Below are 13,074 nucleotides of genomic sequence, written 5' to 3'. Positions count from 1 at the left end.
GACTGTACTTGTTTTAGATTTTGGATATTTTTGTATCCTGAATATTCCATAATCGAAAACGTTTTTATCAAAGTGTTGGGGGAAGAAAAGGCTGGAATATGAATTGCAACACGGTTGATAGAAAAGCTGGGGTAATCTAACGTGGCCATGGTCAACATTTTCACCGAAGCTGTACACTTTCGATTCGTCCCCTTTTTACATCAACGGAGATTTATAGATTGGTTCCGTCCGTCCGTCTGTCCGTCCGCGTTCGGGGCTTTTTCTCTGACATGTGAGAGCCAAATCCTTTCATCCCCGACACAAGGTTAATACACTGTGACATACATATCCAAATTAATTTGTTTCAAAATACGATCCAACATGGCCGCCAGGAGGCCAGTTTGTTACAATATTTCACGTACTGAACAATTACGCAGCTCTCTTCTCAAAAATGTACTATGCTGATGATGTACATGCATTTGAATTTTTGAACACCAGAAAATAAGGTATGGCTGCTAGGCGGCCATTCTGTTACGCTCTTTTCATATCTTTGCGTTGATTTAATTCAATCTTGGCGAAAAGATATTGTACTATTATGCACAAGAACCTTGAAGTTCGCAATTATTCGAGCAAATGTAGCCCTCTTGTGATCAATTTTGTTAAGAGTTTTTCATGTCCACGGCCATTACGCAGGACATAGCTTAACAGATCTCATTTAAAGTTGGTATGAGGACAATGTACAATAATTACCTTATATAAATGTCACTTTGTGTCGCAACTTGATCCAATATAGCTGCTGATATCCATTTTGTGGTGATTTTTTTCATGTCTAGATCTGTAAGTGGGTGATGTGCCAACCAATTTCTGTCAAATCTTGACACAATTATATTGTACTGTGATTTTTGTCACGGTATTACCCTAAATAGCTGCTCTGAGAACATTTTGCTACAATTTTATTTTACATCCAGAGCTATTACGCAGTTTCATGCCTAATCGGATCTCGTTCAAAGTTGGAATAACGACAATCAACTAAGACAGACATTTGGATGTGAATTTCTATTGCAACACGCTCCAATATGGCTGCTGGGAAACCATTTTGTCGCGATTTTTTCACGACAGGCGCCATTTCTTTGACATGTCAACAAGGACATTGTACAGTGATTTTCATAAGCACTTCAAGCTTTTTCGCAATACGATCCAATATGGCTGCTAACTGATCAATCTGTTGATACCATAAATTCTTTAGGAGTTTCGAATCATGAGTCTGATATGAACAGATACCATTAAAACTTTATAAAAGGTCAATGTACTATGATTCACGTTGCGTCACATTACGGCCCAACACGGGATATGATCTGTTATGACTTTTCAATAGCTGAGCAGCTCATCGTTTCAAACATTGTATGGTCTTAGTTTTTAAGCAATGCGCATGTTCAAATGACTGTCAAATCCTGAATTGTACTCAATTGCAATTGTCCGTGATTCACCAATCACAGACAAGAACCGTTACAATTCAAAATGGAAACCAGAGTTACCGTGAACAGTAGATCCATCGGGGACTATGCCACTATAGTTCTACTTGTAAGGCTCACCATAAACAAAAACCCACTTTTTAGGGAGTCAAATAATTACATTGTAGTTATTTGACATCAAGTGAAATTTAATGGTGTGAGCTAGAAGGAACTTGTAATAATATCGACAAAATTGCACAAATTTGAACAAAAATGATCGTCAGAAGTTGCCGCTAAAGGATCAAAGCTCCGACTTTTGATAATACGTTCAGTATTTTCGTAAAAATACAAAAGTTGTAATTTCTCCTGCAGCTTGTCAAAGAATTTTGACATACGAAGTACCGGCTTCGTCAACATGATGTATTGTGTACAAGGTGCAATTTTATAGTTAACAAAATGCACTCAGCACTCAAAATAACATTGGTCGTTGCAGACAAAAGTTTCGGGGGCGGAACAAGAAATTATATTTTGCAAAACAGACAAAATCAGTTATTTAAAAATACATAAAGGTTAAGCTAATAGAGCTCTCTCAGTGCGTCCATATCTCATATTAGCTTCTATAGTATATGAATCGATAAGTTTACTTTGGCGTGTACCGAAAGGGACAGATTTTTATTAGGTACATCTCTAAACAAATTGATCGTTTGGGCAGAGCTTCCAATTGTAAAAAGGACTGAATATCATGTGAATAGCCAACATCAACACACTCATGCGAGAATATTACATTGATACCTTCCGCCTTAAAGAATGCCTTGAGAAGAGTGGGGTTAGGGACAGCGTCCTGAAAGTTTCTAATATTCAAGAAGTTCGGGGAACTATCGACAGAGAGGATTGTAAATTTGTAGGTAAGTTTGCTATCCAATCTAAGTCGACCATCACACTTCAGATGGTAAAGAATTACGGTGCTGGATCGACCTACGAAGAAACATTGAGTGCCGACAAGAAGTCTACAACCGCGGTAGAGCAACGTTCACAGACCAATGTCCTCCACGACGAAAGCGTGAAGTAACACTGATTTTTTTCAGTCAAACAAACAAGTACAACCCCCACGGATACATGCTGAGGACTGTACTTCTCTAATAATATTACCCGGTGGCGATTCAAATCTGCATCACAGATGTCAGGCCATGGGCCGAACCATCATTCATGTTATGCGCATGGAACACGAACGCATAAAGCCTGTAACATAATCGGATGTAAAACTGTGACAGGTGTCAGAATCGCTCACTTTCCCGTCTTGAATATACAGCACAGCCTCATTCAAAGCAGACAGTCTATTCAGGTTAATACTAAGGTAGAATGCGCTTCCGGGACAGATATTCGGAGTATCATATTTTACAATACCTTTTTGATATATATAACTTGAGTGTGCTAATTTTCAAGGCTGTGGACCGAGTAAATACAACTTCCACAGTCTTATTTCTGTGAAAATAAAAAAAATCATTTTCCCAATAGAGTTAACACAGGGATGGAGGTTTTTTACAATGTCAAACGTCTGTAAATTTAAGTAATTTGCCTAGCTGAATGGTGATACCGAATTTTATATTCATGATTTTGAAAGAGCTTTGTCGACAGCTTTCTCGAGGGAAGCTTGAACAAAAGTATGAAAATTTCTCTTTCGAGGCGCATGCTGATGTTAATGCCGGGTCATATTTTCCTTTTGTTTTGCTACCATAATCAGTCTACCTTTCTTGATATATGCGTGCGCAAGAATTCCGTGACGGGAGTTAATTGTTTTAGATGTTCTCAGTTGAAATCATAGACCATTGTCCAGGGCGATAAATATAGACCCCCGCTACTGAAAACGACAGGGCTTTTATTAACGTGTCTACACGCGACGACACAATTTTAAGCAGATCATTGAAATATCTATCACCAGCCGATTTTGTGTGTGATGATCTGGTCTTCTTAATTGCTAATTTGTTGAATTGTACTGTGTGAATTTCCAGTCCAGATTAAAGTATGAACGGCAGAGTTTTATTTACGAATAACAGTTAGCGACGCGGAAACTTAACACTCTACTCTTACTTCAGGCGTAACACCTATGCACGTCTGTCATGTTATTCCCCTGGGCTTTGCTGTGAATTACTTGACACTGAATTTAAAATGTGGGTAAATAAGAAACTGTCTAACAGATAAAATACTGATTTGACCCTATCATTGTCCGGCAGTGATACATTGAAGACGAAATTTTCGCGTCAGAGTCGTTATAAAACAAAACAAACCAAAACGACAAAGCGTGTAATGATTATCAAATCAGTTGCTATACTTAATCTCACTGAGTTATAGCGGGTCGTGATCTATTAGGGACAATTCTAATTCTTTTATCCGTTTCCTTGGCGACTCGGGCCGTGTGATATCCCCATACAGCAGTAAAGCTGTCGGGGTCAGTGAACTGTCAGGTGAAATATGTTCCAAGTTTTGACAGATTGGGATTACAGTTGTAAAATGATGTATGCTTGAAATTCCGCTTTTTATCTATGAAATATTGACACTATCAATCACAAACACGCACACACACTGTCCTGTAGGGTGGAATACACGAGAATATCCGAAAACATTCGAATCACTTCGTTTCGTCGGTGAATATCTCAAACCCCCCGACGTGCCATAAATGGTGATAAATTAGTCATTAGGATAACGTATGTCGCCTGGACAAGCACTCCTATTAACTGTCAAGGGAGTCTAATCCCACAAGACCGTGTTGCCCTTTTTTCAATTACATCCAATATCATTGAGTTTGAGTCGGGCTTGAAGTAGGTGTTGAGGTACTTACTACTGGAAGCAAGCGGATGCAAATGAAGTGGCTGAAAAATGAAACACAGATTGATTGATGGGTCGGGGTGGAGAGGTTAAGGACTCCGGGTGGGAATGCCGTTGCCATCGACGAGACTTCGACAACGGGCCGTCGGGGATGGGGAGTTTTCTCGATCAATCTGATCCTTGTACGTAAGCCCTGTACAAATCAGTGTAAGTAACTGACATCCACGTCACACAATCTGGATATGCTGCCTTGATAACGTGTTTGGGTAGAACACAACTCAAAATTCATCTATTCCTTGTCTTAATTTTGTGTGAAGGTACTTTGAAATGACCCTAGAGAAAGGAAGGAATTTGGAATATTATCATCGAGGGTAAATAAAAAGGAACGATCGCAAAGGGGTTACCTGATTTCTACTGGTAATGAAATAGAAGCGATTAAAATTTCATGGAGCATGGTATTCGTTCAAAAATTAAATATTTGAATTTCGTCGTTTTCGTTGTTCCTGCCAACTTAAAAGTCCACTTTTGATTTATTTTCCATCAATTTTGTTCTGTTCTTAGAACGCAGTTGCCTTTTCTACTCAAACATCAGCCTGTTTTTGTGTAATGGCCAACGTGTAATGAATTATTATCAAAAGCTGCGGCTACTGTAACGTTAATATTTGCTAAACACGAGAACACGAAGCAGACAAAGCGTCCTGGGAATCGTTTAGATTAATCTACGGGATATATTTAACTAGCTCCTTCGTCGTTTACATTGCCAGTCATTGTGTTTAAAATCCTTTGTCAAGGACAGCCACAAGATTATTGACAAGCGCCCTCTAATTCAATCGCTTGAGGTCACTTTAATCATAGTCAGTCTCTACTGTCTACGCTTTAGTGCAATTAACGGTCCGGGTGGGTGCGGGTTAAGAGGCTGCGTTAGAAATAGCTTCAACTCTCATATTATAACAACAGGTATATATGTACATATATATTTCTGTGATTAGAATATTTACCAGATCTTATTAACACGCTGACTGTATCCACACACCAGTAAGTTAGAGGGACATAAGCCGTAACTTGTGGCAAATTTTTCAGTATTCTGCTTCTGTATATCAACTACCGTGTCCGACCCTAATCCGTTGGTCATGCTGAAATTTCGAGTATTCTTGTTTGTAAACACAGCTTGTATGTGTGTAGTGATCATTGTTTATTTTTTACAAATGAATTCTAGTCCCCCGGTATTTGAACACAATTTTCAACAATAATAATTTAGATGATACTCATATAGGTTGTGTTGATATGCTAAATACTTTGCATTAAATTACAGTTCAGGGATTTAGTGCAGAAAGTGTAGGGAAACCACAAAACAAAAGTTCTGAAAACAGCCAAAAGATACAGCTTATGGAGCTTTAACTTTGTCTTTGAGGTTCCTGGAAGGCTGGTTTGCGTTCTCGCAAAAAGGGATCGGATATTAATAGCAGCGCAGATAAATGAGACTTGATGGTGAGTCAAAACTTGCAATCACCATATAGCTGTGTGTTGAAGTGGGTCGATCATTAAACAAGATAAACATGAAGAGAAGCAGGCAAGACAATATCCAATCCAAAGTAATTCGCGCCACGAAAGCGCAAGGTTCAGACTTTTGATCAAACTTTCCTTGAGCCATCCTCTTTCACAATGAAAATCAGGAGTCAAAACTGGCTGCGCAAATTTTTGGCACTAGAGAAAAAATTACTCATATTTCACTGATATTTGAAAGGTAAAATGACTTCTAACCCCATGTTAACTCTGTGGCGAAATTAAATTTTCGATTAACTCTTCACACGGAAGTGAAAGCTGCTGGGCCAGCCTCGTGATGAATCCATATAAGCGGCAGACAAGTGAAAATATTAGTCATAATATCTGTTTCCGAGGCGTATTTTACTAATATGTAAGGTGGAAATCGTGACACGGAAGTCTTGCATTGATTTTAGCGTCTCTCTGCCTTCACGCTTGAAAAAATCCGCCTTTGTCAGCCAGACTGCACGTAAACTTTGAACCTTCGTCTTCCGCGTTGTAGCTTACGGCAATCAGTCTGAAGTAGTCGGGGTAAGGAGTTGATGGACGTGGGACGTAGGGTTTACTCTACACGGCAATCAGCCATTGACACTCACTTAACCGGGTCTAAATGTCAACCGATAAAAAGGAACGTTTTATTGGTTTAGGGGATGTTCACTCAAGTGGCGCGAAAGAAGAGCGTCTAGGTTTTTTTTTCGTCTCACTTATACGATGATTATTTGAAAACAAGGTGGCCTGAGTGTCGTTTCTTTGCCTATTACGATTCAAAGCGTCTGTTCTCAGTCTCAATTGAAAAGTTTAGATTTAATAGATCCATCAGCGGAAAACATATCACGGGACTCAACGGGCAAAAATGCTTTTATGCGTGTGAAAGCCCAACGAGGCTGACTCAAATTTGTTCTGCGTTCGCATGGCAACCAAATCCTTGAGGATGAAAATTTACAACATGGCTTGAATAAGACTCGTTTGTGAGTCCGGGAATCGATCGTGGAGGAGCAGTTTCAGCCATGCGTAGAGACGACCTGGCTTTCTGAAACTCGGTGAAGCTGTTCGCTAGACGTGCGTGGATTATCTGAAGGACCGGATTGCCCTGATTTTCAAGAAATTTACAGGTCTTCCGCTTTCCTCCGTTTTGTTAGACCCTATACTCACCGCAGTGGTGGCAGCAAGAGGTGGGCAGGCCACGCCGTCACTCACAGCAGGCATGTCGGCTTCAAACACTCCATCGCGTAGTAGTATGACATGAAACGATGACTTGGGTCCTAGAGTGTCTGAAAACGGGAGCTGGCAACTTCCCATTAATCGAAAAGAAGAACGAGTCGGTCGCCAACAAAACTAAGAGCGATGTAGAACTTCAAGGTTGTATCTATTTAGTAGATCGCCCATGGACAAGGCCTAGTAATTGCATTGCCCTAGGGTGGTGGACAAAACGCGAATGTGTACATTTATGCACACTTTGACTAGAAACGAATAAATCTCTGTTTCTAAAGATAAAATTCATTTCTACGTATGTACAAAACGTTTATGCCGAACGAGACGTAATGGCAGAATGCGAAACGAAAAAAAACGAGTAACCGATCTCTATGGTATGTATGTATGCACAGGCTGACAAAGGAGAGAGAAGCTGATAGACATCGCATTAGAAATAAAATGCGAAAACTCTCTTGATGTTTACGGCAGCATGCGCCTCGAAACTGCACTTTCAAACTTCCTCAATACCATGCTCGAAAAAAAACTTCAAAATATTTTCTTTCAAGATCAAGAATATAAATAAGAAAGAGTCGTGTAAAGTTCGGGACTAGAGAAATAATTTGCATAAAATTTCTCGATATTTGAAATTCAAAATGACCGGTAACGGCGAGAAAATGAAATTTTCAATATTTCAATGTTTACACACACACACAAATGGTTCACTCTGCAGATTTTACAATTAGTTTGTATAAGCAGCAGAAGAGCGAAATATTGTAGACATTTAAGAGTCAGAATATCTGTCCTCTAGCGTCATTCTGCCGCGGGGACTCCCCTAAACAGATGAGCAGTATATGCGAGGGTTTTATAGAAAATCTCTGTTCACCGACGAGGCATAACGGGCATTAGCTGAGTAGTCTTTCGATAAGCCCAAGCATAAGTAATAGAAGTAAAAACATATTTCACCGTACGGAATTTCATTTCTGATATTCCCCTTTGAAATGTTTATCAACATTAGACACGCAATACTGGGAATTTTTAACAGATAGCAGGAATACATGGCCGTGGGGCAATTCTTCCCCTTCCCGTTTCCGAGATATCGGCAAGAAAGGATCCACAAAATACCGATGTGAAAGAATAGAAATATCACGGAGATTGATACAAGGTAAACCATTGTAGTGGGTAGTGGGCAACCTTGTAATCTGATATCCTCGTTTTTTTTTCTCTTGTACAATATATAGCAAAATTCCAAAGGCGTTTACAGAGACACTGGTTTTTACATGTCAAGGGATGATCAAATTTTGAACACTGTGTCGTTTGTATATCGCGGTGAATAACCCAACAACATCATGAGGAATGCTCACTTATCTATAATAATCATTTTACTCATGGTGTCAACTGTATTGTTTTTTACTTTATTTTGTACAATGTAATACAGGTTCTGATGCAAGATTAGATGAAGTATTTATCTCTGTGTGCTTCTCAGTGTACTCAAATACTCCAGTTTTCCAGACCTCGTTATTACCAGAATCTACCTCAAAACACCGACCTAGTCAACCCAGCGGGTCAACTTGTGACGATTGTGTGTATTTGCTGCCACTTTTCCGCGCGTCGATTGATTGTAATTCTGGTGAACTCGAGCTGTCAACGTCATCAACAATATTTATATTTTCTCAAGTGTAGTGTTTAGCGAGTCAATGAATTTGCATCGGTTTCCAAACATGGTAAAATTTCTTGTGTTGTGTGAAACGGTATACTGGTTAGCATTGAAGCGATGATTAATTATAGAGATGTTCTTGATACACTGCTCCCTATTGAGTGTATGTGCAAACAGTACGGCTTACTCAATAAGCACGAGACATAAAAGGATTATATACATTCTCATGCTCTATGTGACTATATCATTTCATGCATTATATAAATAGTCTGTTAAAGCCAAACGTGCTTCTTGTAGTCTTTCTAACATCGCACGCCTTGAAACAATATGTGCACAAAACATGTTCCCGTAGACTTTTATCTTTACAAGAAAACGTACTTATCCTTAGTTGATATAATACATCGTATTAATGGGTTCCCATCCCTTGAACGGTGTTTTTGTAATACCGTCGATTCAGGCCGTGTGGTGATTTATTGATCAAAACAAAGTCTAACGGCATACAATATATTTCAATAGAATGAGCAAGAAGGCCAACTTTTACGCTGTTAGCCTAGGGGTGTTCATCAAATGAGAAGCACACGGTATGTTCGGAACACGGTGGCGCTAGTTTGTCAGCTTTTAGTCTAGCGAGCGCAGTGTAGCTGCAGTCAGTGGACTTCAACGTTTTGTCTCATTTGAGTACTACGGCGTTGGGTATATGTCTTAATTGACAACTCGTTGTAAATAATATATACGGCGAGAGTACTAAAATACAACCGTCGAGAAAGAGACAAAGTCGCTTTTTTTACCCATTTCATTAATTTTATCTGATAGAAACAGTATAGTTTGTGTCGTTTGACTCCTTGAAACATGCTGAAATACTGGTCAACTGTGCACAAGCTCAACGTCAACTCTACTTGCAGCAAGACAAGGTTAAACTCTGAGTGAGACATAATTCGTTCTGTATGAAATCATCAAGTTCCGTGCATAACTGTCACCGAGTATGACTCAATATACACCGTTACAAAAGTTTTGATCTCATGCAAGCTTTTGTGATGAAATCTTAATTTGCAGTGTCTTTCATGTAAATAAGGATAGCATCTGCTTTTCATTACACTATCGAATGTTTGTCACAGGAAAGTGAGTCGGAAAAGGAAAAAAAATGCGATTGTCTTGATGTCATAAACAACATCACCCGTTTGTATTCAGCATTATAATGATTTTTGACACTTTTTACGGGTACATACCGTCGTCATTTTGTACCCTGTATGACTTTATGCGAGTATTCGAAGTTTTCTTGATATCACAAAAAAAGTCAAAAAGAGCGACTTTGTCTCTTTAAATTATGAGGAGTATCGGATACGATTAGGGCTCGAATATTCATTCAATGTGGAGAGAGAGAGAGAGAGAGAGAGAGAGAGAGAGAGAGAGAGGAGAGAGAGAGAGAGAGAGAGAAAGAGAGAGAGAGAGAGAGAGAGAGAGAGAGAGAGAGAGAGAGAGAGAGTCAGTCGTCCGTACAGTTTTATCAGCAAGTTTTGCACGATTTCTGGTAATGGCAATTTACTGCTTGTGATTGGTCGGTTTGGAGGGTCGTCATATACGGTCTGTTCAGATCTAAATAGCCCTACCGCCTGAACTTAATACGAGCTGTCCGCTGAATTGTGCCCACACGACCGGTTTTGTTTTACCTCCCCGGTATGGTTGATGCTACAGTTTACTTGATTTCTCGGCGTATGCGTATTTCTTCCGAAAACCGAGGAAGTATGTGAACTCAACATCTGCAGGTTTTCGGTCAGGTGGAGAGGCATTCTATAAACTGCCTTTACTCGTCTTGCTGTTCTGATAATGGCGCACTGTCTGTTGCCGCTTTTCGTCGTGCATTTTCGTCGGAACCAGCGTGAAATTGTTCCAAGCCGAGCTTTGCAGTGATACCTTCAATCACGCTGACTGTCAGAGGTGTTCGAGACAGCATCGCCGAGCCCAGGGAATTATATTAATAGCTAAACATACTACCGTGGAGTTGTCGCCATCGGTAAGTAATTATGATCGGCAGAATCCATTGCAAGAGAAAATTTCACCCGTTGCCAAAGACCGCAAACGTTGCTAAGGAATACGGAACGACGTGCGAGCGATCTAAAGGAGAAAGAGGCGGCGTGGCTATATCAATTGCATAGCTTGATTGATTGAATTTTTTTGTTGATACTTATTTGTAACGAGATTCAAATGCGGAATAAGGTCCCGTAGCTGTGTGTGTATGAGCTACGATGTCGAAGGAGGGCGTATGGCACTCGGTGCTCGGCTATAAACCGGCTGCATACGAGTAGTAGCGTTCTTAGCGCTCTCCCGATGGAGATGAACGCGAGCGATCCGTTGCTGTTGCAACCGAATAATCTCACGCAATCGAATTTGAGTGAGTACAGCGGTGGATATGGCTCTACGAGACCGCCGTTCGAAGGCTACGAAATCGACTCCGCGAGTACAGCCGCGCTGCAAAGTCCCGCCGGTAACATGACGACGGAGCCGTACACCTTCGCCCGAAGTCTGACGCTGTTTTTTAACTTTACGGACAATGTGACGGCGAGGGCGGTGAACGAGACCGGGGTCGGCGAAGGCGACGACGAACAGCTCGGGCTCGACCCACTCGTCACGACAGTGGCTGGCGTGATTCTTGCAATAATCATTATCGTCACCATCGTAGCGAACGCGCTCATACTGATCGCTTTTTACACGCACCAGAACCTACAGCGACGACCGACGAACCATTTCTACGCCAGCCTCGCCATCTCAGACCTAGCTGCCGGAATTTTCGTCCTCCCATTGGCGGCCTATGACAGTCTTCTCGGCATGGACGGGTGGAAATTGGGCAAAATTTGCTGTGTTACGTGGATTTCCATAGACTACTTTGTGTACAACGCGTCCGTATACGTCATGTGCGCAATATGTCTTGACCGTTATATGTGTATTCTCCACGCAGTGTACTACCGCAACAAGCGCTCCCTGCGTCTGGTTAGGGGTATGAACGTAGTGGCCTGGCTTCTGGGCTTCATCACTTCGGTACCCGGGATGGTTTTGTGGGAGCCGATCTCCGGGGTCTCTATAATAGACTATGAGGCGGAATGCTTCGAGGAGTGGATGGACAACATGGCTTTTGTCATAGTCAGCCTGATCGTTACTATCTTCATACCATTGTTCATGATATCTTTCCTCTACATACGCATTTACCTTGCCGCCAGATACACCTCCCCAGCCGTCCAGCCGCCGACGATAGCGTCTGCCAGTTTGCCACTGACGACAATCGCCGCCAGGTATAGCCAGCCGGAAACTGCAGCGACGCGGCTCAGTGTGAAAGGAAAGCCCACGCGCGAGAGCGAGAAAAACGACGTTACCGAGGGGACCACACCTCTTCCATCGGGAGATCACTCGGTCACTTTGCAGCCTTTGACAGTGAACAAGCCGCACGTGTGCCAGACGCATGGGAATGTTGCCTTTATGAATGACGCCGTGTCTGAAGACAGAGGGATGCCCGATGGCGGTTTGGAAGAGCTGCAACCACTTGATGATTCCAGCAAGGCGAAGCACCGAACCCCGGAGCAGAGAAGTCAGGGCGTACAATCTGATATGGACGGGGAAAGCGAATCGCTGGTGAAGGCTAGCTCGCACGAACAAGGCGTATGCTCAGGCCAGCCGGAGTCGAGGCCGAACCCTGACAGCGCCGATTGCCCAGTCAAGACCGGTAACAATGCGGCCGATAAAGCGAAAGAGCAAACAGCGTGTGATGCCGTGGCCGGCAAAAATGGTGAGGAACACCCGACAGACGACAGCGGGGACAATTCGGAATCGGACGTGGTAGAGTTCGAGCGCCGACGTCAAAGCAACGCCAACAAACCGAAAGTGAAAAACGGATGTTCCAAGATGACCAGAGAGAAGAGCGCTAAAAAGCAGCGACGTGATCGAAGAGCGGCGAAAGTGCTGGGCACCCTGGTCGGATTCTTCCTGCTGTCCTACACACCTTGGGCCGTGGCCATGATAATAGATTCGTTCTGCGTAGACGTGTGTCTATCACCAACACTGTACAGCATCGCCGCCTGGCTGCAGTACTCCAACTCCATCGTCAATCCGTTCCTCTATGTGTACAACGACAAAGACTTTCGTGTCGCGGTGGCTAACGTGCTGGAGGTCGGTCTATGCCTCTGTAGAAATAGATACTAGAAGGGAGGTAATCCCCGCTATTTTACAAAATCTGTATATTGTTTGGTAGCAATGGCCCATAGCGATTCCGTTTAATGACACAATGACTTTCCAAACAAACCATGCTATATATAGTTACAGTACAGAAACGGACGTCCTCAATCACTTCAATATAATGTAGAAATTTTTTCAACTTATTGTTTTGTGTGACTGCAGTCGACATTTAACATATCGAGTCATTTTTACAAGTCAGTGACAAATTGGTGT

General features: G+C 41.9%; 1 protein-coding gene across 1 annotated transcript; it reads left to right on the top strand.

Annotated features, from left to right (window-relative positions):
* Positions 1-10,965: 10,965 nt before the first annotated feature.
* Positions 10,966-12,828, top strand: LOC139146211 (octopamine receptor-like). Its single transcript, XM_070717618.1, has one exon. It carries the CDS (start codon positions 10,966-10,968, stop codon positions 12,826-12,828), a length of 1,863 nt encoding a protein of 620 aa, XP_070573719.1.
* Positions 12,829-13,074: the final 246 nt, after the last annotated feature.

Source organism: Ptychodera flava, chromosome 12 (genome assembly GCF_041260155.1).
Source record: "Ptychodera flava strain L36383 chromosome 12, AS_Pfla_20210202, whole genome shotgun sequence".
Lineage (NCBI taxonomy): Eukaryota > Metazoa > Hemichordata > Enteropneusta > Ptychoderidae > Ptychodera > Ptychodera flava.
Note: the sequence above shows the minus strand (reverse complement) of the source record. Positions and strands in the feature narration are given on the sequence as shown.